Source organism: Eublepharis macularius, chromosome 4 (genome assembly GCF_028583425.1).
Source record: "Eublepharis macularius isolate TG4126 chromosome 4, MPM_Emac_v1.0, whole genome shotgun sequence".
NCBI lineage: Eukaryota > Metazoa > Chordata > Lepidosauria > Squamata > Eublepharidae > Eublepharis > Eublepharis macularius.
The window spans coordinates 85,980,481-86,005,417 of record NC_072793.1 but is presented as its reverse complement, the minus strand read 5'-3'; the positions used below and the strand labels follow the sequence as shown (position 1 = coordinate 86,005,417).

Below are 24,937 nucleotides of genomic sequence, written 5' to 3'. Positions count from 1 at the left end.
TGAGAGCGAGAGGATGACTGGAAGCAGCATGGGATAAGCACTGGATCTTACGAGCTGCAAGAATATAGACAGACCTCTTCCTCACACATTTTTTTAAATGTTCTTGGGCATAAGAACTCATGAAATAATGGGGGCGGGGGATTTTTGCAGATCCCTCACCTGTGGCATTCCTTTTGGTGAATGGATCTTTGGGATATTGTGGAACAGCTTTTGTGAGGTTCAGGGGCTGCATGGGGGAAGCAGCAAGGGTTCTTTCAGTGAACCCTCCTCCATACACTGGATCTAAGCTCCTTTTTAAGTCACTATGGTAAAAGCACTAGCTTCCCTTGCTCACACCAGGCACGTTGCTGGCAACAGGTATGAAAGTTTCACCTTGTAAACTGTACTAACATTAACTGATACTAGATTTCATTAAGTTTGTTCATTAAGTTCTACAATCATTGTTGCTGAAGATGGGACCACACTATGACTATTTTCAAGAGTATGTCTCAAGTTATACATACCTGTACGTTCCAAATCTCTCCTTATAGCATCTCTATCATGCCAGTCCTTTCTCCTTTGCCCATTATCAAGGTGGATATCTTTCTTTTTTCTTGTATGGGAACCCTTTAAACAAATATTAGAGCTATTTATTATATAAAGCACTCTAGCCCCAAAGTGAACTACTGATAAAAATTACATTTACAAAATACTTCCGTTTCAGTAAAATTTTACTTCTGTATCAACTCTGTAAGTAGTAGGAAAGTGACTGAGTACCATTAACTCATAGGCTGATTCCGCACACATTGGATAATGCACTTTCAATGCACATTATCAGTCGTTTGAGGTGTTTTGTTCCGCACACGAAAAAATCCATTCCAAATGATCTATAAAGAGGATTAGAAGTGCATTATCCAACGTGTGCGGAATTACTCATAAACTTAGGCATCATTCTCCTTTGCAATCCATAGGATAGCATTATTACCTTACAAGGCTACTGAAAGGACAGCTGATATAATGTATATGAAGTGTTTTGAACCTACCATTAATACTAAAAGTACTATTATGAACATAAGAACTGTCGTGCTGGATTAGACCAATGGCTAATCTAGTCTATGTTTCATATGGAGGACAAGTTAATCTGAAGGATCAACAAACAAAGCATAAAGGCTCTCATTAGACATCATGCTAGTAGCCACTGATTTTTCATGAATCTAATCAATCCTCTTTAAAGTGATCTGTGCTAGAGGCCATTACTATATTCATTGGCAGCGAACTCTAATTACTTGTTGAACGAAGTACTTGTTTTTGTCTGTCTGAAATCCATTGCCCATCAACTTCCATGGGCAATGCTAAATTGTAGTATTATGGGAAAGGGGAAAGTTGCCTCTATCCACTTTTATCCACCCCATGCATCTTATAAGAAGACACCTTGTGGAAAAGTCTTGAAGAAGTGGCTAAAAGGCTAGAGTCTGGCCAATAGAAGAGTAGTTGGAGGAAGAGGTGTAGGATGAGATCTTTCCCATGGGAGGTAAAAATGCCTGTGGTGTCCTGGGGCATTGGCAGAATTCTCTCTTGGGTTGACCAGAAAAACCATAGAATAGTAAGATCAACTCCATATGGGAACTGTCTTATAATGATAGGAATAAGAAAGTAAGAAAAATCTTGTGTAGAATGTGAATAACTGCTGTAGACAAAAAAATCTTACCACATCCTAAAAATCTTTTTTGGAACACTTTCCAGTAACAGGGTAAGAGCTCTATAGAGTGAAAAAGTCTGTTGGGATATTTTAGTAAAATCAGGTAGATGAAGCTGTGTTAGAGATGTAACATTTCTGATAACCTTGAGAAGCGATGAAAGAAAACCTAGCTTTGGGGGGGAAATTGAAATATATGGAATACGCGCTTTCAGGTCAAGGCAAAAGTTACTTTACTGTTTAGAATGTATCCATTATTTTGGTAAGCATGCCAGTTGTCTTTACTGAGCTCTCTCAAACCAACCTGCCTCACATGGTGATTGTTGTGGGGATGATAATAACATACTTTGTAAACCACTCTGAGCGGGTGTTAAGTTGTCCTGAAGGGCGGTATATAAACGGAATGATGATGATGTACTAATAGCCAAGTGCCCATGATCTGTGGATACTTAAGTCCACAGAGAGGAACCAGAAATGGACAAGACACATCTTCCTACACTCCTGAAAAATGATCCAGGTTTGCAGAAAAACTCTGAAATCTTTACAAAAAAACCTATCAGGGGGTTAAAAAAACCCAGAATGATAAAAAGAGCACCTGTAGCTTTAACCAGATCACCTCAACAGCTGTTGCTAAGCAACCGTAACAGTTCAGCAGGTATTCTAGGCTTGGGTTCTGTCAGTAAAAGGCAGGGGGAGGGGGCAGAGCCTTTTCCAGGGCTGATTTGGCCTTTGAGAAAAGATTCATGGGGGCCAGATCATCTAGCAACCATCAGGTGGCTTAACACCACATGACAAGCATGACTTCCCAAGCCCAGCTGTACAGTTCACCAGCCCCCCCCCAAAGCCAGCGTAGTGTGGTGGTTAGAGTTTCAGGGTAGGATGTGGGAGACCCAGGTTCGAAACACTACTCTGCTGTGGAAGCTCATTGAGTGATTTTGATCCCATCAGATACTTTCAATCTAACCTTCCTTTCAGGTTGTTGTGAAGATAATATGGAGGCAGTATATAATGCGGATAATGTGGGAAAAGGCAGTATATAAACCAGGTAAATTAATAAATATAGATGAAGATGGGGGTAGACAAAATCTTTTAGTAGTATAATGGGTTTGAAAGGAGAAAAGGACATAGGGAAAGGTAAGCATATGGAGGCCGACAGGAGAAGGAAAAAGGAAATAGTGTAGGGGATACAGGGAAAAGAGCAGGTCCCCTACCATGCAACTGGACCAGCTCAGCCAGCACCATGCAACTGGGTTATAGGGGAGAGGCTGCCTGGAAAGGAAGGGGGAAAGGTGAAGACAGGGTGCAGATAAAGGTGAGTGAGAAGACAAGGAGGCAGGAAAAGGTGGAGAGGCTATGGGGGGCAGGGAAGGGAAAGAGGACATAGTGGGAGAGGGGAAAATGAGATGCCTCCTGCAAGTCCTTGCGTGTCACCCACTTGTAATTTTATGTGTGCCCCACATCTTAGTCACCTTTTCTCTAAATTTTTTTTCTCAACTGAAAAGCCCCGACACATGAACATGCTTTATACTTAACCATACAATTCATCCATTAAAGTCAGTACTGTCTACTCAGACTGCCAACAGCTTTCTAGGGTCTTTAGAAGAGTTCTTTCACATCACCTACTACATGGTACTTTCATCTGAAGATATGAACTTAGGACCTTCAGCATGCAAGGCAGATGCTCACCACTGAGTATGAATTCCCCTTCCATTTTAACCTTTTCTTAGAGAAATGTGCTACCACCCCTTAATCATCTTTGTTGCCCAATAGAAAATACCTGTGTCTTTACTGAACAATCCTTCTTGAAGGTACCCTTGAGGAGTTGGCCTTGGGTAAAGAAAGAAAATAGGAAGTAGTACTATGACAATGATACCTTTGTAAATGTAATACTTAATGTATGGATCAAGAAAAGTAAATTATCTCCAGAACTCTCCCCACTAGCATCAATCATTAGTGATATGATAGATGAAAAGAGCTTAGAATTATTACCTTTGAGAAGGTGGGAAGGTTCAGGACGTAGTGAATATAGAAATTTGTTGATTGATAACCAAGAGATATTGTACAATGACGTTAAAGATATTTTGGGCCCCATTATTTTAGTATTTGAATATTTCCAGGTTAGAAGGTATCTATGCAAACTGATACAAAAAATGAGTTATATTAAGACCTAGAACAGAGTTTGAGGAAATAATTTTGGCAGACGATAAGAGTATCGTTTCGAGGATATATCCTTGTTTGTTAAGAGCAATGCTTAAATCTGATCAAGCCTTTCGAAGTAGATGGCAAAAATTATAGGGAACATCTTGGACGACTCAGTATGGAAATTTATTTTCACTCAAGGTATCACCTTTACAGTTTGCCTTTCTTTCAGAGAAAACTTACTGAAAATGATTTAAATGTGGCACTTAATTCCTTTAAGGTTAGCAAAAATGTATAAGACCAATACAAACACATGCTTGTTCTGTAACGAAGATAAAGCAGACTTCTTTCATATGTGGTGGACATGTATATGGCCTCTGGTTTTTGGTAGCAAATAGGGGAAATTATATCAATCAGACTGGAAGAACATATCAGAAACCAGAGATATTACTGCTTAACTATCTTCCTAATTGACCTAGAGATCAGCAAATAATTGCCCTACACATGATTATAGCTGCCAGACTTGTTTTTGCCAGACAATGGAAACAAAAAAACACTCCTAAGCTACATGATTGGTTGTTGAAAATAAATGAGATCTATAGCTTAATGGAATTAATTGCATATCAGAAAAATAGAGATATTTGTAGTATAGATCTTTTATGGTCAGGAGCAGAGATGGGCACGATCCAAAAAAAAAATAAACAATCCAGCTGATCATGGATCGGTGCCTGCGACAATCCCGAATTAACGATCCGCACCAATCATCTCCCGTTCCCGAGCCGTGGATTGTGGAGGCCAAAGCAGGGCACGCTGCTATTCCCAGCTATGTGGGAAGGTGGGTGGTGGCGGCGGCCGCCGGGCCTGGCGGGCACAGGGAGGCGGTGGGTATGGCCGCTTGCCGGCGGCACCCCCTATGTGCCCGCCCACCAGGCCAAACTGGAGCGTGCTGGTATTCCCAGCAAGAAAGGAATGGTGGGTACTGGCGGCAGCTGTCAGGCCTGGCGAGCACGGGGAGGCAGCGGAAAGCCGCCTCCCCTCAGGGGGTGGGGGGTCTGGCCGCTCGCCAGCTGCTCTGTGGTTGGAAGGAAGCCCTGCTGATCAAGGAAAGCTGGGCTTCCGTTGGGGTTTCCAGGGCAACAGAAGGAGGGCAAACAGAGCTCAGACATTCCCCTGGCTCTCCTGACCGCTGGATCGTTGGCCGTGGACGATCACGATCCGCCAGTTCACGATCACGCGATTGCCATTATCGTGGGGTTTTTTTGATCGTAATGCGGATCGTGCCCATCTCTAGTCAGCAGCAATACAAAGAATGGAACTAGCAATTATGTAACTGGAGGAGGTATTGATAGTATGAGCTGGTGATGTGTGATTTTGTGTATTGGTGGAGATAGGACAAGAAGTTTTGGATCAGTGACAGGACTGGTAGATATCAGTGTTTTTATCTGTACCCTGTATTCCCTTTTAAGTATCTATGTCGTTCCTTTGTATATGTTTACAGTTTGTTAATAAAACATATTTTAAAAAACCCTTTTCTTAGAGAAATGTGCTACCACCCCTTAACCATCTTTGTTGCCCCTTTCCACATTTTTTCCTAGCACTACAGCATCCTTTTGTGAGATATGGTAATCAGAACTGTACACAAAAGTCCAACTGAGACTGCACAATAGCTCTATATATGGACATTACAATAGTAGCCATTTTATTTTCAATAAAATACAATTATATAGTTATGACTACTATTACAGAATAATATTCTGGGTAAAATAATTATGATTTTATAGTAACTACCTCACTCCTTTTGTATTACAACATTAATAAGGAGTGAAGACAAATTTTAGTTTTTAGATCTCTTACTTTTCATCTCAATATTATTACTTTTTTTGTACAGGGCACAGACTCATATATGCATCTAATCCATTATATTTAGACTATCAAGAGCTTCAAAAAATTGAGAAGCATTCAATTGCAGAATAGTTTAAAAATGAGAGCAGATTTGCATTTTCCAGATACCAGAATTCCTTCTAAATTTGGGAAGAATGAAGAATTGGAAAAAGCTTGTGCCCACTACTCCCCATATACCATGTACCTAACAAATGCAGAAAATTTTATAAGAAATTCATGAACTTTATTTTTGTAAAAAATTACATTTTAACTCTACAATTTAAAAAATAAAGCCATAAAACAAATGAATTTTGCGAGGTGAGAATTTTAAGGTTTCGAATTTTTAAAGCATCAGAAACAAAATAAGAAGCCTTCAATATGAGGAGAACGTTTACTTCATTTGAAGAGAAGTAACAGAAGGGAAAGGTCCAGGGCTCTGTTCAGGGTGGAACGCACTGGAATGCCGTTCTGGTAGCTCTGAGAAGAAATCATGTGGGTGGTGGCCACCACGGGGGGGGGGGGGTGGCCTTGCCCACATGCCTGTGCGATTTCTTTTCCTCCCTTCCCACCCTTCCCAGGCAGCAGTAGTAACAATGGTAGCAGGAGCAGCAGCGTGAGAGCACCCGCCTGGATTACCTCCTGGTGAGTTATTTAGGAAGCCGGGGGGGCAGGGGGGCCTATGGAGCTGGCCCCAGGGCCAGCCGGGGCACTCAGGCCTGCGCTGGTGGGCATTCCTGCCTTGCAAGCTGGTCAAGGTGCCCTCCGAAGCTGGCCTTGGGGCCAGCTGGGGTGCTCAGGCATGTGCAGGCCAACCTCCCAGCTCTCAAGCCGGTTGACGCAGCCTGCAACCCGCGACGTCCTCCAAAGCTGGCACCGGGGCCAGCCACAGCACTCAGGCCAGTGCAGGCTGGCCTCCCAGCTTGCAAGCCAGTCAAGGCAGCAAGCGGCGCCCTTCAGAGTCAGCCCTGGGGCCAGCTGCGGCTCTCGGGTCTGTGCAGGCTGGCCTCCTGACTTGCAAGCTGGTCGAGGCAGCAAGCAGCACCCTTTGGAGACAGCCCCGGGGCCAGCCGGGGCGCTCAGGCCTGCGCTGGCCAGCCTCCAGGCTTGCAAGCCGGTCGAGGCAGAGCACAGGCCATAGTGGCCATGGAGCTGGTCCTGTGCCTCTTTCCTCCGGGCCTGCCCTGCAAACTTCGATAGGTGAGTGAACTTTTTTAATTGTTGGCTGTGATCTCCGTGGTGGTGAGGAGGGGGGGGGGGGGAGATGTGTTTTGCTTGCTTTATTATCTGTTTTGGTGTTGCTATCTGTGTTTTGCTGGCTTTGTTATCTGTGGTGAGAGGGCAGTACTGCCCTACTATAGCAAACAAGGTTTTTATGTCCCCCCCCCCCACAGATGTGCATTTCTACATATCTCATATCTGGCTTTGTTATCTGTGGTGACTGAGGGCTGCACTACAGAAAAGAGTTGTTACTGTTGTTATTCCCCCCCCCCCAGATGCGCTGTGTGCACGTTAATTTCTAAAAATCTGTGTTTTGCTGGCTTTGTTCTCTGTTTTGGTGCTGCTATCGGATGTGGTATCTGTGTTTTCCTGGCTGTGGTGACAGGGCACTTTGTTATCTGTGGTGACCAAGGGCTGCACTACAGAAAAGAGTTGTTACTGTTGTTATTCCCCCACCTCCCCAGATGTGCTGTGTGCACATTAATACCAGGAGATTTTTGGGGTGGAGCCTGAGGGGTGGGTGGGTGTTGCCTTCTGACACACTTCCGGTGATGTCAGGGTGTGTGGCATATGCAAATAAGTCATGCCAGTGATACACTTCTGGTGATGGCGAGGGGTGTGGCATATGCTAATAGTCATGCTAATGAGTTCCTGCAGCTCTTTTTCTACGAAATGACCCCTGGAAAGGTCCAAGATGATTCAGGAGGACAAGAACATGACACCTCTGCCAACATTTCTTACTGTCCTGAGAGTAGTTGCCTTTTGTGGCCATTGTGGTACAAAGAGTTGGTTAGCCTGAAGCAGAAGAGGAAGCAGATGAAGGAGTCTGCCTGCCTCCCTCTCCCCCCAAATGAGAAATTGCTAAGAGACGTATTTTCAGATAGGTGACCTATATTCATACAAATACCACAAACAAGCTCTTATGATTTATAACCACACAATGATGGCAACAAAACCCCAAACTTTTCAGCCACAATATGCATCCTACCACTCTGCTCAGCAATGTTTGAAACATTTCTCCAAGGAGGAAGGCTCCAAACTTTGCTAACCATATGCCATTATATTTAATATGAAATGGCTGAACTCTGTTGATGACAAAAGCAGCAAAAACTACCTGAGGGAAAAGCCTGGTTTGAACTTGGCTTGCCTTGTCCTCTTCCTCATTAGACAGCTCTCCTTCCTCACTTTCTGAGGATTGGTCAGAAAGATCTGAGAATGACTGGGTTTCATCTGATGCACTGGAATCCCTTCCTAACCAGGCCTCCACCCTTCTCTTTTTTACTTTGGAATGGGCAGTGTTTTTGTCCCGCCGTTTCCCCTCAGAAGGGCCAGGCCTTGGTTTTTCCTGTCTGGGGGGGATAGCCTGCTTTCTAAGACCTTTCACCACCCCTGCTAGCCCTTTCTGAATTTCTGACCTTATCCAAGCCAGGATGTTGGACTTTGCCTCTTGCCCTGAAAGGTCAGGATCATTTGTCTCCCGGCTCTCCCCTTGAGAAGAGTGTGAAGACAATGGTGAGCTTGGAGACTCCATGCCACTAATGGCTGCCTCCGCTGACTGGCTCTCTGCAAGGCTCACTTTTTCCATATTCCCACCAAAGGGCCTCTCCCACCTAAAATGAAAGTGCAAAGCATGGGGTTACTTGAATCCAGGCAGTTAAACCTGGGTGCCAACAGGAAAAAACTACCTTCTCAGCTCCTCTTAGCATGATAACATGTCTCCCCCCCCCCCTTGATCTAAGGGGTTCTTACTGCGTTCGTGCGTTCTGGCGCTCAGTTTGGGGCAGCCGCCACTTTTGGCGCCGAAAGTGGCCGATGCTAGTTTCCGTGGCTGCTGCGTCTCTCGTGCTTCGCCACAGCCCCTGCAGATGCTGGGTCCTAGTGCACTAGGGATGTCGGCTCTGCGGCTCGCAAAAGCAGCCTGCTGCCGCATCGTCGCCTTTCCCAGCAGGTGAAAGAGTGGGGGGGAGGGGGGAGGAACAGGTCCTTCCTTATCCCCTGCGAGCCAAGCGCCTAAGTTCCAAATCTTCAGCTTTTGCTCAATAGGATCGCTGTTCCAGAGGAGCAAGACGTGCGTCTTCCCTGCAGAGCAGGGCTGGAAAAAACTGAAGAGCAGAGGAAGCCCCTCCCCCTTAGGATCACAAAGTTGACCAACCCTGCATAAGAGAAGGAGTAGGAGCTACCTAGGAGTGTGTGGACTGCCCCACTTTTGGACCACAGGAGAACTGCTCTTTTCCTTGTTGACCACAAAGCCATGATCCCATAGGCAAGCTACTGTTCATTTCACCACTTTCATTACAGCCTTGCTTCCCAGATTTAGTTCAGCATTCTGAAATGAGTCAAACCACTGAGTTCTGTGTTCTCATTTTTTCCATTATGCACACCCTTAATGGCAATACCACACATCTCCAAAACAGATCAATACTTCATATATTACAAATCTTTCACCTTACTTTCTCCCAGTAATTCTTCAGAGAATCAGCTGTTTTAGTTATAACAATCTCAATCCTATCAGTTATGTGTACTCATTTTTGGGAAATGCCAGGCATCTATTACCACAGATTAAAAAAAAATTGAAGTACACATAATATAAAGCAGTTTACTCTTTCCTGTCAGGAAATGGGGATGCATTTGATTTCAAAACAGTAATCATTGGTGTAACTTTTCCAGTTGCCACGAAAAACTTCTTTGGTAACTATTTGGAAAAATATGTATAGGACAAAAATCCAGGGTTTAGGCTCCACGAATCTTGACTCATAAAGCCTTATTTCCACATTAACTTCAGAATACAACTACAGTCCATTCAAAGTTTTCCAAAGCAGGCTTTTGGAAGACATTATCAAAGGCCATTGAAGAGTGATAATGTCTAAGATATCTGTGACCCAGAAACAACCTGGCTGTTGTACTGAATAGAATCAAAACCATATGTTTGATTTACTTTATATGAAAGGATCCACACTGTGTGTTTCAATGAAGTACTGTTAAATGGATTTAATTAACTGGACTGAAGACTTTTCCCAGCATAGTTTAAAGTACAGGTATGCAATTCAGGTTTCTGATATGGGATAAATACCTGAATCAGACCCAATTTGTAAAGATTCAGGATTTCCGAATCGGGCCTAGCATGGTGGCCCTGATTCAGAAATGCCGAATCAAAGCTTCCTGAAGCAATTCGGGTTGCTTTGGGAAGCTTTCAAACCCCACGGCTGGCTCTAGCTGACCAATGGAGGAGCCCCCCCCCACACCCCAGCTGAAGTTTAAAGGGCCATTTCAGTACTGCTTGCAAGTGGCAGGGAAAGGGCTCTTTCAGTGCTTCTGCTGGCCGGCAGGGGGTGGATTCCCCCCACCATCCAGCTGAAGTTTAATGGGCTCTTTCCATGCCACTTGCAAGCAGCAGGGAAAGGGCCCTTTCTGCACTTCAGCTGGCCAGCGGGTGGATCCCCCTCACCAGCCAGTGGAAGCGCAGGAAGTCCTGCTGCCCCTCCCCCTTGCATCGGGTGAAATAAGTGGTGCAGCGGCAAGTTTTGGTGTGCTCCAAATCTTCACGGAACATACCAAAGCAGGGTAATAAGTGGTTTCCAAAGTGGCTTGCCACTTCAGAAATCACACATTTCCAATTCATTTTTCCCACTTCAGAAATTCTGAAGCAGGAAAACTGAATCTTTCTGTCCCTGCAAACCCCTAGTTTAACGTATCCCATTTCACTTTTATATTGCTTCTTCAGAACCCAAGGTAAAGGAAGGAAGAAATTGGTATCCCTACAAATAGAGACTGGTTAGTAAGTCCAGCCAAATTTCTGCTCACCACAACCCTTCTCTCTTCACTCTAGTCCTGTACTATGCACAAAGGAGGCTTGTGCAAGACACAGGGATTTCTCTCATTTGCACTGTTTTTATCTCTGTGTCAATAGGAAACATAGGAATCTTGGAGGGTTTCTGGCACAGTAACATCTATGCCATACTGTACCATATTTAAGTAAATTTGCATTTTGCCACCAGTGTCAAAATTTCAAAGACCACTAAGTTGTAACAACTTCCATGATCTTAAAAAAAGAAAAAGTTAAAAATTTATTCAACAGCCATCAGAAATAGATGCAGAACATTCAATTTACCAGTCTCTCCCTCAAAGAGAGAATTAGAAGCACACCAGATGGTTAGGAATGTATAAAAGTTAGGTGAGCAGCTAGGAAACCAGACGCTCAAGCCATAAGCATTTGACTGTACAAAGGTGGTTTGTCTCCTCATGTTCAATTATCAAGTGAATCTGGACACATTTCTTTCTTGCAGTTCCTATGAGGTACACAGAAATACTTTGATTTCGAGGTGTTTGCTATTGTTCTGGCCTTCTCAAATTTGTTACTGTACCTTCACTGGCCTTTGGAGATGTGAGTCCCACCTCTAGATAGGTTCCTTGCATGTCAAATAGCAGGCTGTCAGTCAGTTCATTGTCTTTAATCTTCACATTTTCTAGAACTGAACTGGGAATGCATGACTGGAAGTAAATGCCACAATCTAAAGCTAAATATGTGCAAGGCAGATACTGAACTATGGGAGTCAGTATATACTACAGACCCTCATTTACCCTATGACATTGTTTATGGAAATGTCCTGGAAATACCTGCCCTTGTCCTTGTTACTGATTGTACTAATCTCATGCTATGTAAATCCACCTAGAGTCTCTGAGAAAGGCGGACTATAAATGTTCATCTGACCCCTGCAGACTCAGTTAAAAGCCTAGATATTATACTGGATCCAGCACTGCTGCTAGAAAGGAAATTAGGGCAGCCACAAAATGCTTCCCACAAAGTCAGTCTAGTCTGGAAGGTGGCCCCCAACCTTGACATGGCTGATCTGGCCACCTGGATCCATTCAAGGATACCACTGAGACTTGACTACTCCAATGTGTTGTACATAGGTCTCCCCTCTAAGTTAAATTGGAGAGTCCAGTTGGTGCAGAATGCTGCAGCTTAGCTATTACTGGAAGCTAGGAGAGCCCTGAATATTACTCCCATTCTACAGTCACTCCATTGGCTATCAGTTACTGAGCCCAATTCAAAGTATTGGCTATCATCTACGAAGCTCTTCACAGCCTTGGTCCATCATATCCACAGGCCCGCCTCTCTTCCTATATGCCATAACTGCAGCTTCACTCATCTGTACAGGGCCTTCTGTAGGTTCCACCTTGCATATGGGCAAAACCAACAGTTGCCCATACGCATGCATTCTCTGTGGTGGCCCCTACTTTATGGAATGGCCTGTCTGAAGAGGTTAGGAAAGTTCCCACTCTCCTGGCCTTCCGCAAACAATGCAGAACTGAATTATTCAAGAGGGCATTTTACTCAGTAGGGCTTGGAACTGATCTCAAAGAAAGCTATCAGAAAAAGGAGAGGGAACCCATCAGCAAAGGTATAAGGAAGGCCACAGTACTGCTTTAAATATTGAGGGACCATAGACTTCACTACTACCACTATAAGAATGATCCTATTAGGTAGTTCCTAAGTTGTTTAATATGTCATAGAATTGCTTATGCGCCGTTTCAACATTTCTTCAGCTCTGTATTGATTTCTGCTGTTTTTTTAAATCTTTGCAAATGTGTGTGTATACACACACACTCCCATTATGTTTACTGAAATGTCTTTGATATTGACAGTACCGACTGACACTGTGTAATCCACCCTGAGTCTCAGTGAGAAAGGTGAACTATAAATCATGTAAATAAATAAATAAATAATGTATCTATCACTGTTCTTTCCTATTTCTTCCTCACTGCACCCCAACTAAACATAAGTTTTTTTTGTCTGAGGATAACCATCAATGTATCTCAGGAGTAGATATGGGCATGAACCGGAAAAAAAAAATGAACTACGTGATTCATCGCATCCCACGAACCAGAAACCTCGAACTTCCACGACCTTTCCCCAGGTCACGAATCGGTTTGTGGAATTTCAAATGTCCGGCGCCAGCTGCTGAAGTTGGCGCTGGGCGTTTGAAACAGACAGCCCCCTTCTCCTGCTGCTCGCGGTGGCAGGAGAACAGGGCTGTCACTATCACATACCCCAAGCCGGGTTCAGCGCATTGGCTGAAGCCGGTGCAGAGTGCGTGAAGCTGACAGCCCTGTCGGCAGGAGAATGCGGCTGTCAGCTTCACTCACCCTATGCCGGCTTCAGTCCATCGGCTGAACCCAGTGAGGGGTCTGTGAAACTGACAGCCCTGTTCACCTGCTGCCCGGGTGGCAGGAGAAAGGGGCTGTCAGCTTCACTCACCCCACACCAGCTTCAGCCCATCGGCTGAACCCAGCGTGGGGTCTGTGAAACTGATGGCCCTGTACTCCTGCCGCTCGGGCAGCAGGAGCAATGGGATGTCAATTTCACACACGATTAACGGTGCCAGCCTGCCTGGCTTTACAAACCGCTGACGACTCGCACGAACCAGGTAAAAATAGTTTGAAGTTTGTGGAAAACACGGTCCCACAAACCGCGTTTTCACAAACTATGAATCGGCCTGGTTCGTATATTTTTTTGCTTCTTATTGTGATTTGTGCCCACCTCTATTCAGGAGGCTACTAGATGAATTAAAGGATTATAAAAGATCTGCTTCTGCCACCAAAGTAGTAGTAAGATCCCTCCTATGTTTATATTAACTCTGTTAATTCCATCCTAGAATTGTTTTTAATATGGAACATAAGGAATTATATATACACTAGGAAACACCAACATATACAAAAGACTAACACAGCAGCATCACCTTGGCTATTGCAGCGATCATTTTTCTGAAGCTCAGAAGCATCTACTCCATTTTGTCTCACCCCACTATTCTAAACTCCTTTCAAGCAGCTAGAACAAGCAAACTATCAGAACTCTGTGAAGGGATGCCTGTGGGCACAGACCATACTGGGTAAAATTCAAACCTTGCTCCACGTGCTTGAGCATTTATTTAACTATTTAAATCAAACAGAACACATTTTCCACATATTAGAAACTGTTAACACACAGCTAACAATCCTTCCATTATTCTACACAGATCCTTTTATATATACACTGTAGGAGTAAGATCATGAATTACCTGTATTGAATAAAGATGATAAAGGCAAACAAGAATTGTGATGGCTAAAAGCAGAGGTCAACCTTGCAAACAGTGAAAGGCCAAAAACGTCTCGGAAGATTAGAAAAAATATCACAATATATCTACTGCTGGTTTTAATATAAAGGGTCTATAAGAATTAGCTAAAGTATGCAGATTGGCTAGTAAAACTATAAGTAGCCCTCAAGATAATTCAGTGATTTATATGGAACATAAAGCAATGTTGCAGGCCTCAATGAACTCCAAACATACTCATAAGATTCCTGGCCACTGCTTAGAAGTTAGGTGACATATTTCACGTTCCACAAGATGAATTTAAGATGAGATGCTCAGTCTGAAGATCAGGATGAAATTGAGCTAATAAGAGACAAAGTTCTAGTACTACTAGGCAAACTGACCAGATGACATATTCCTTAAGGTTCTTAAGGAATATGAAATTGTTGATCTACTAACCAATATATGTAACTTTTTGCTAAAAGTGGCCTTCATGCCAGAGGACTAGAAAATGGCAAACAGCACATGAATTTTTAAAACAATCTAGAGGGGATCCAGGTAACTTAGTATAAACTGTTATTAAAGACAGAATTCTAAGTATATTTTTCACCCTCTTCCCTAATACTAGAACACAAGGGTATTCAATGATGGGTAATAGGTATATGACAAACAAAAGGTACATGACAGACCTTCTCTCAATGAGTACTGAAAATACAGACATTCACTGCCAGTCAAGGTAGTGATGCCTAGGAGCACAGAATGCTTTAAAAGCATTTATGGAACATAGGTCCTTTAATGGTTACTAGCTGTGGTTTTTAAAGGGAACCTCCAGAAAGCCAGTGCTAGGAGGCAACATACAGGGAAGACCTTGGCTTTTGTGCTCTGTACCTGTTTGGTGGCTCTCTTGGCCAACTGGTTGGCTATTGTGTGAAACAGGATGTTGAACGAAATAGACCACTGGTATGTTCTTACACTACCCTGATGCGAGTTCTGCATCTAAGTAGGTGGCTGAAACAACTAAGGTACTATACTAACTTTAGCAACTCTGTAGTCATCCAACCCAACTGACTTCCTAGCAGCCAACCAAAATTACTTTTCATAACTGAAATTTGCTTTACTTCATAATAGGTCAAGGCAAAGGTCAACAAGGTAACACCCATGCATACAACTACTCCTGGGTATAAAAAATGTAAATGTTTCTTTTAACGCCAGTTATATGAAGCTGTAATTCACAGCAGTTCCACATTTGTTCCAACAAACATATTTCCTGCATATATTAGGTAAGAATTTGGAGACTCAGAGAACCTGGCCCAATCACATCTTCCAAATACACAGAAAGACAAATAGGAATACCTTGATCAGTGCCACACATTTTATACATTTATACACACAGAGGACACAGAATATTAAGAAAAGTTAAAGAAATGAGTGTCAGCTAATTTTAAATTGAAAATTTTACTAATTTCCAAAATAACACTATAATTGCATTAGTCAAACAATTAGTCAACAATTAGGTTGTTAGTCAAACAACCTAATCTAGATGGTTGTTGTGGGTTTTCCGGGCTGTATTGCCGTGGTCTTGGCATTGTAGTTCCTGATGTTTCGCCAGCAGCTGTGGCTGGCATCTTCAGAGGTGTAGCACCAAAAGACAGAGATCTCTCAGTGTCACAGTGTGGAAAAGATGTTGGCAGGTCATTTGTATCTACTCAGGAGGGGTGGGGTTGAGCTGAGTCATCCTGTAAGAGTTTCCCAGGGTGTGGAATGCTAATGGCGGGAGGCTTCACTGTATCCTGAGGAGGTTCTTTTGCATATGGATTGGGGCTTGATGTGCTAATCTTCTCTGCAGGGCTATTGTCGAGTATAGAGTGTTTTGTTGGCCTGGTGTTTTTCAGAACTGGAAACCATGCTCTGTTCATTCTTAAGGTTTCTTCTTTCCTGTTGAAGTTTTGCTTATGCTTGTGAATTTCAATGGCTTCCCTGTGCAGTCTGACAAAGTAGCTGGAAGTGTTGTCCAGTATTTTGGTGTCCTGGAATAAGATACTGTGCCCTGTTTGCGTTAGGCTATGTTCAGCCACTGCTGATTTTTCAGGTTGTCCAAGTCTGCAGTGTCTTTCATGTTCTTTTATTCTTGTCTGGATGCTACGCTTTGTGGTCCCGATGTAAACTTGTCCACAGCTGCAGGGTATACGGTATACTCCTGCAGAGGTGAGGGGGTCTCTACTGTCTTTTGCTGATCGTAGCATCTGTTGTATTTTTCGGGTGGGTCTGAATACTGCTTGAAGGTTATGCTTTTTCATAAGCTTTCCCATCTGATCAGTAATTCCTTTGATATATGGCAAAAACACTTTTCCTGTAGGAGACTGTTTTTCCTTGGTTGTTTGATTCATCCTGGGTTTGATTGCTCTTCGGATTTCATTTCTGGAGTAGCCATTTGCCTGAAGTGCGTGGTTTAGATGATTAATTTCCTCATTGAGAAAGTGCGGCTCACATATCCGTCTTGCACGATCCACTAATGTTTTCATTATGCCTCTTTTCTGTCAGGGGTGGTGATTGGAGTTTTTGTGTAAGTACCGATCAGTGTGAGTTGGTTTCCTGTAGACCTTGTGACCTAATTGAAAGTTTGCTTTGCGGATGACCAAGGTATCCAGAAATGGGAGTTTTCCCTCGTTTTCTTTCTCCATTGTGAATTGTATGTTCAGGTGGATGTTGTTGAGATGATTCAAAAACCCCATCAATTCTTCCTCCCCCTGGCTCCAAATGATAAATGTATCAAACCGGAACCATACACTAGGTTTGTCGGGTGCTGATTCTAATAAGAATCAGAGTATATGAGTAATGAGTATATGAGTAAAAATAAAATTCACTATATGAGTAAAAATAAAATTCACTACCATACCCCCAAGAAGAGCTCAAAATGTAATTTAAAACAAAGATAAAAATCATATTTTCTTTAAAAAGCGAAATACACAATGAAGTTTGCATTACTTCACAATACCTAATCCTCTGGTCAATAGAGTTATATGTCCTCCAGGAGTTTATTTAAGTAACAGCACACTACAAACCAGAGATTAATTTACATGGGTAAGATATAATCAGTTATCAAACAAGCACAATTTATGAAACAGCTGAGTAACAGCAAATGATGGAATAGTCTATAAACAGAAGTACATCTGCAGGGAACATCACATTGTCTCATAGGATCAAACCAAGGTCCATGTAATGTACCATTCTGCTTTCAACAGCAGGCACACAGATTTTGCAGAAGTATATTGCTTTTGTACATGGATGTTGCACTTAACTGTAACAGTAGCAGTCACCAAGCATCTTAACCACACTTTGAAGTAGTGAGTTCCACAAGTTAATCATGTGTGGTCTGTAGTAGCACTTGCTTTTGTGCTAAACAAGTGTCAGTGAGTGACTCCAAGTTTTGGTTGGAGGAAATCTATTCATTTTTGCCCAACTGTTCATAATAATGGAAACAGTTAAGACCACTACGTATGTAAAATTTCTTGCAGCAATTCAACCTTGCAGCAATTCAATACTCCCCCACACAAATATATTCACATAAGCAATCAAGGCTGAACATAGGTGAGGTACAAGTCATTTGTACATTCATATGTGCCAGTATAAAACAGATCTCATACAACTTGTTCTACTGAAGTAATACACACGTAGGAAACACAACATAGATGAAGTGGATGTTAATCAACAGACTTCCTGTTAATGATATGCTGAGTAGTTTCTGCTTCAGTAACATCATTTCTGTAGCAAAGGAGTGCTTCACCTATTGCACTTGTGCAAGATTTGACAGATGAATGAAGTTGGGGAGGAACAAGATTAATTCTTATTTTATATACTTTAACTTTTATTTAGCTAAAGCTGCAGGTTTTTAAGCATTAGCTAGAGGTAGTTCTCCAGAGACAAGGATCTCAATCCAGGTTGACAGCCTTCCTCTAGGGTCAGATTGCAACTAATGAATCTTGTGGCAAACTCTCAGACATTTACACAAACTCAACTGCACAAGATTACTCCTCTATATCAGACTCCCTCTGAAGTAATCCCTCGATTGGGGCAAGTAGCCAATCCTTCTAGGCAAATAGACTACAGTCACTGCTCAGCTCACCTAATAACACACGGATATATGCGAAAGACTGAAGGACTAAATTTTGACCTTATCTGCAGTGGTATTAGATTGCTGAGTGTTTATTTTTAAATCTGTAGTCTCTTGAAAAATATAGAGCCAAGAGACTAATGACTCTACTGTGGCAAGAACCTCTCTTTTATTGGATGTATTTCTCTCTTAAATTGTATTCCAATAAGTTCTAAATAAGTGCTTTGCAGCTTAAGTAATAAGACACTAGCAATTAATTTAGAGTCAAAATACAGTATGGCTTTCAGAAATGTTTAATACTCTAGCGCAACCAGGTTGTTAGCTTCAATAATGCCCTACATTAATTTTATCCAGTAATATCTACTTCTTTTTAAAGAACATCTCTTGATTAAATAGACCCAAAAGCATGGTAGATACAAACCATTTTAAATTAAAAATTCAGGGATACAATTCTTCTGTGCATAGGAGCAATAACCATAAATGGAGAGATCGCCAGAGAGCTTAACAGAGTCCTGCTTTCCCTCTTTGCATGCACATAGGAAACACAACAGAGCAGTTCAGGAAACTAGAGGAGAGGGTCAGCACACATCCTCCACCAGCCAAGTTGTGTATGCTTTCAAAATTTAAAATTATCTGAGATCTGCGATACATTCAGTTCTATTATGAAACATTTATTTTTCATCTCACAGAAAACTTTACCATTAGTTGGTTCTGGAAAGTTTGAGCAGATAACAATCCTAACCAGGTCTACTCAGAAGTAAATCCCATTTTATTTATTAGGCATTATTCCCAGTAAAGAGTTCTTAGAACTGCAGCCTAACCCGTAATGGGCTTAGACTGGAGTAACTCTGCTTAGGATTTCACTGTTAGTTTCCTAATGATCCTGCTCAATGTTTCCCCGTGTACAAAGAAAAGCAAATGCATAAATTCCAGCGTGTACAAGCAATGCTTTTCTGGGAGAGGAGGCTTGACCGTGCCCTTTTGTAGAATAAGTGCTATTATAATTTAACATTTTAATGGCTATAGCATACTTTTGTTTCAGAAATATGAATTAACAATACTAAATTTGATTTAAATCAGTATTTTCTTCAGTTTATATAACAGTCTCAGTCCCTTCTAGCAAAAGCTTGGTATGCTTTGCTTGAAATTTTCAATACTCTAGATAAGAATTCAAGTTTTCAAGTATTTGCTTAACGGGGTCTCTCTTCAAGAATAACTTCCTTCATCATATGACAGAAAAATAAGATCTGAACACTACCGATAAAAGCGTATGAATCAGTAGAAAAAGCAAGTTTTTCCAGGCTTGTTTTAAACAGTTCAAAGATCCAGAAAAATGCCTCTCATCACATATGACAGTTGTATTGCTTGTGGTAGTAGCTGAACATACTGATCTGATTTGCACAGTATAATCTTTAATCAATACATATATTAAAATATATTGCAAAGTGACAATGTTTCATAAAGATCAAAAATTTAAACACAAGGACATTGCTTAACCTTACTAGCAGAAACAAGCCTGTTGAAAGTGTTAACACACCCAGCAGATTGGAATACAAAAATGGTTCTGGGACATTACTGAAAATACACTTACATTTTTGTTATCATCAAGAGTTTTAATAACTGCAATTAGATAGGACTGTTCCTATACACAGCAAAGGCCAAACAAGTCTGTGCTGCAGTGGCATATAAATCTTTATTTTTGGTAATCACAAATGTGAAGCATTGGAACATTTTTTTACTGAGACACAAGGTACTGCTGTTAGAATTTAGAAAGTTAGTCACATCTTAGCAGCACTAATATAACATCTTCCTAATGAGGATAGAGATGAAACCATACAATTATTTACAAGCATGATCTGATTATTTTGCCAGAGCTTTCAGTAGTACAATAATAAGTGGCACCACCAAGCTATTTTTATGCCACTTATTACGTTCCTCTGCTGACCATGATAGAATGAGCTAAAACAGGCATAGTGAAATAGACTCAGTTCAGACAGATTAAAGGATCAAGAGACCAATATCAATTAGGAAAACTTTTTAGGACAGGTAGTTATAAATTATGTTTTATGTTATGTGCTGTTAAGTAGCTTCTGACTTAGAGCAGCCCTAAGAAGGGTCACTAGTTTCTCATAATGCTAACCTTCCACAGATACCAGCCAAGTCAATACATTCTCTGCATATTGATTGAGTAGAATAAAGCAGCAAATATGTTACGTATTTAAAGTACTTATTAAATGGAAACTTCTAAGATTGTGTCATTCTCATAGTTAATTTCCTAATACATCCATCAGCCACAGAAAAAAGATAAATTAATGTCATCACATCCTGTATTGATTTGTTAATAGAGAACTATAATATAAATTTGAAATCTACTAAAAATATAAGTCACATCACTGCAGAGGAGTCAGTGGTAGAACATCTGCCCGATATCTAGGAAGTCCTAGGTTCAGTCCCTGGCATCTTCAGTTAGAATAATAAAGTAGCAGGTGATGTGAGTATCTGAGACCCTGCAGAGCTAGAGTAGACAAAACTCACTTTGATAAACCAATCTTCTGAATCAATATAAGGCATGTATTCACCTGTAGGAGATCTTTGTGTTTATTAAACACTTATTCAATGTTTTTCTAAATGATTATTCTGAAAAAAAGCTCAAGTGAAGGCAATAGACTAAACTCTCACCAGAAAACTGTTAGCAAAAGGCTATGTTGTCTCAAAGTACTCAACCTCTTCCCCCAAGTCCCAAGCTAAAATGATGCTAGAAGAGAGGCTCATGGGTAATCTCATTTCTACCTCAGTCTCTCTCCTCTGGCATCTTTCCTTTCTTCTGTATATCCTAAAATAATTCCCTAATTACGTTATTTTGTCCCTGATACTTTATCCTGAAACCCATCTACTTTCTTCCTTTACCATGGTGAAAGACTCACCTCTTCCTTCCTTCCCTTTCCCTCATGCAACCAAACACTTAGACTGGGATTAATCTTGTGTTGCTTATATAGTACCTAGTTACTATTGGCTCTTCAGAAATGAATAATCATCGATTTTGAAATGTAGTAAGGGGAAGTAAGCAAGGAAGTATAAAAACAGAAGGAAAAATATGAGCATAGGCATGAGATGACCAGAATAAAGTCTCAAGTTTGGGGTGTACATATGAAGACTGACCTGGTTTGTTACTGACAACCCAGCAGAAACTCCCTGCAGTTATTGTACATATTGTAAAAATGCTTGCTTCTTTCAGAAGTTACTGTACAGTTTCGTTACACAGCATTTTGTCTTGATCAAAATAACTTGCCTCCTTTCACTACCATTAACAAAGAACACCAACAGCAATAGTACAACATCCAGGTTTCTAAATACTTCCTTCTTGAAGGAAAATTTTTTTCCCAAGGGCCCTGGTTGCTTAACATTTTTTATTAGGTAAAATATACCCCATTGATGTTTTCATATATCTGTGAACCTGTTTCTAGGTTATAAAATTTACAGTCTTAACCAGTCTAATCTGAAAAATGCTTTGACATAAAAATTTCAATGGGATAGACTACGGAATGTGCACAGGTCTGGAACTTTAAACAATACTGAGTGTAAAGTAACCTGAACTATGAGAGCCTTATAATGAAGCTTAGTTGAGAATTATATTTCATGCTATTTAGGTTACAGCTCTCCTCAATGAAGCAGTGACAGTGAAGCAGTGACAGTGACAAGGAAGCCAACATGTGAACTGAGGGCAAAAAGAAGCCCTTAAGTGTAAAAACTGGCCAGTAAGAGTGCCAAATCTCAGGTAGACTAGAGTACCTGCCTACTTTCAGTATTACTATATAGTTCCTTCTGAAAGGAAGTTGCGCTCTTATGAAACTCTGCTTTGCTTCTTCCATTTACAAATCTTACCCTGTGTTTAATGGAATAAGTAGAACAAGAGGGTCAGTATGAGAACAAGGCCCAAGAAAACAGAGAACACTGATGATCCAGTGCCATGCAGTAGTTAAGTCTGAATCCGAGTTCAAATTCACACTAAGCCTTTGCAGATGTGACACTGATATTCCATTCACACAGAGAGGTAGGTCACCAGCCCCAAATAGTGGGAGCGCAACTCATATTGTCGCCCCATTATGTGAACAGGGCAATATACAATTTGTTTTTATACAGGTCCTGTGTCCATTCATGCAAATCTGAACACTGGAAAATCAGGATTCTAGTTTGCATGATCAGAAGACAAACCCACATGGAAAACCTACAATGTGGTGACAGCACATACTGGGTGCACTGTAGGGTCACACAGGCTGACCAATACACATAGTGAGGGGCCCCCAGTTTGCATTAACACCATGTCAACGTATCTGGAGAGGGTTTCTGCATCAGAAAACTCCCTCGGTGACCTTGGGCCATTCACTTTCTCTCAGCCTAGCCTACTTCATATGGCTGTTCTGAGGATAAAATAGGGGAAGGAAGGTGCCCACGTACACTACTCTGAGAATAGTTCCTTAGAGACAGGATCCATCTATAGACAGGAACCACCAGAGACCAGCGTGGAGAGAACAATCTGCCCACCGAAAAACGTGGGCAGGATTGGTGGATGGGATTAAAGCTTCGTAGGGGTTCACCTCTCCGTCCACCTGCTCCGGCTGTCAACGCGACGCCTCAGCTGCCCCCCGACCTCTGGCGTTCCGTCCCCGTCTCCCCCTCCGCAAGCGCCCCATCTCCGCCAGGCTCTTCTCCGCCCCTAAATTAGTCCTCCAAGGCACAGCCGGCTCCTCCCGCTCCTCTCCCTCAGTCTGAGGCGGCTGCGCTCCATGAGCCCTGGACCTCCCTCCCCGCGCCTCGAAGGAGCCTCCGCTAGCTCCCTTCCCCTCCCCTCTTAACCTCTCCTTCGATACACAGCGGCCCTTCGCCCCACCGAGAGGCGGGCAGGTTCCTCCTTAGCCGCCAGGCCACAAAAGGGGAACACGGCGAGCGGGCGGGACAGACCCTCTCCCACGACAGAAAGGGCAGCTCTTCTCTCCGCCGCTGGCGAAGGGGATGCGCCTCCGCTCCTCACCTGCGCCTCCCCACGGGCTGCTGCGACGACTCCCGGCGGCGGCGGCGGCACCATCACAGCCGCCGCCGCCGCCGCCATTCCGCGGGCTCCCCCCGCGCCGCCGCCGCCTTCTTTCCCACTCCCGCTGTCCAGCTGCCGCTCCCGGTAGAGGGACCAGAGCCCCACGTTCGGCAGGAAGACGAGGGCGGCCAGCGCCAGCCCCACCGCCTGAAGCAGCCGCTTTTGCTTCCGCCGCATCCGAGAGGCGCCGCCTGTATCGGCGGCGAGGAAGGAGCCAGAGCCCAACTTTCCTCACGAGCCGAGGCGGCAGCGGCAACCGAACGACGCGCGAAGCCGCCAAGCGCCAACTCCGGCAGGCGGGCACTTCCGCTCCGCTCTGGCGGGGGTTAGGGCGGGTACTCCGCCGCCACGGGGGGGGGGGAGGCGCGAGGGTTGCCCTGGGCTCCGCCCTCAGTTCCAGCCAGACCACGCCCATCGCGAGTCGCGGGAGGAAGCGGGAGCGTGGTGGGAGGCAGGCTTCTCCTAGTCGCCTGCGAATGATTCTGGCTGTAGGCTAGCTACAAGTACCAGAAGCTAAGAGGAGTGGAAGGAGAGCTTAACTGGCGTGAACTGCCTTCTTCCTTGTCTTTCTTGCCCGAGCGAGACTAGTGGGTAAACAGAGTGCTATTGAAATACCGAGGGACAAAGGTTGTCGGAAAAGCAAATCTCCAGCGTGGGCGGAGAGCGGGGTTATGTACAGAACAAGTCCAGGTATGCCTAGTCAGAAGTAAGGCCAATCAGGGTGAATAAGGTTTTACTCAAGATTGTAGCCATAGTGTTGGAAGGGTTACTAGGCTGAGAAGTAGTGTGATAGTGAAATAGCTCTTAGGTGGCTACATGCCAAGGATGAGGGAAATGACGCTGCAGTCCTGTGCATTTTTACTAGGGAGTAAGCCCCTATACTCGGGGATTTATTTTTTTGGAGATTTTATTATTAGAGTGGCAGGATTCTAATCTGGAGAACCAGGTTTGATTCCCCACTCCGCTGCTTGAAGCCAGATGGGTGACCGCTGGTCAGTCGCAGCTCTCTGGGAGCCCTCTCAGCCTCACCCATCTCACAGGGTGATTATTGTTGTGGAGATAATAATGACTTTGACTTTGTAAACCTCTCTGAGTGTGGCATTAGGTTGCCCTGAAAAATGATATAGAAGCACAAGGTTATTATTGTTACTACTACTACTACTTCCTTGTTCAAATAAAGCCTAAGTGACTTGGTGGAATGGTGAGTATGGTGGTAGCAGCAAAACAAAGAAAAGATACTTTCAACAAAGATCCCACATTGAAAAGTAGTGGCATATTACCATTTCTAACATTCATAACAGTGTTTGGTTCATAGATAAATAAAGAGGTGGTCACAGAAATGAGCACTGAAGAAAGAATGGGTATTAAACATTAGACATTGCATGTGCAAAGGAAGAAACTGCAACATGATTCCCATGCATGCTTACTAGGAAGCAAGTCCCAATGTGTGCCACTTATGTGCTGGGTAAGAGTTCATGGATGGCAGCCATAAAAAGAAGAGCAGGTATGAAGATAGAATAGGAATGAACAAAATGCAAGGGATAGAAGAAAAGGAACTTCAGTGCAAATTGTGTTAGCAGAACAAAAGAGTTAATTTGGAGTTTTAAATTGTACATGTAACAATACTCTTTTTTTTATAAATGTTCCTTTTGTTTGCCAACTGCAGCATTTTTCCCCTTTCCAGACTCATTGTATGCTTCCTAGAGTTTGCTAGCTGAATGTTTTATTGTATTTTTATAGACTTGTCAGTAATT

General features: G+C 42.8%; 1 protein-coding gene across 1 annotated transcript in view; it reads right to left on the bottom strand.

Moving 5' to 3' along the window:
• The window catches only part of GALNT10 (polypeptide N-acetylgalactosaminyltransferase 10), a 74,545-nt gene extending 51,074 nt beyond the window's left edge, over positions 1-23,471 (bottom strand). Inside the window, exons 1-2 of the mRNA XM_054976025.1 lie at positions 23,124-23,471; positions 504-606 (exon numbers count right to left, since the gene is read on the bottom strand). Of these exons, the coding sequence (XP_054832000.1) occupies positions 504-606; positions 23,124-23,360 (340 nt within the window). The 5' untranslated portion in view covers positions 23,361-23,471. The remainder of the gene's footprint in view (positions 1-503; positions 607-23,123) is intronic.
• Between the last annotated feature and the right edge of the window lie 1,466 nt (positions 23,472-24,937).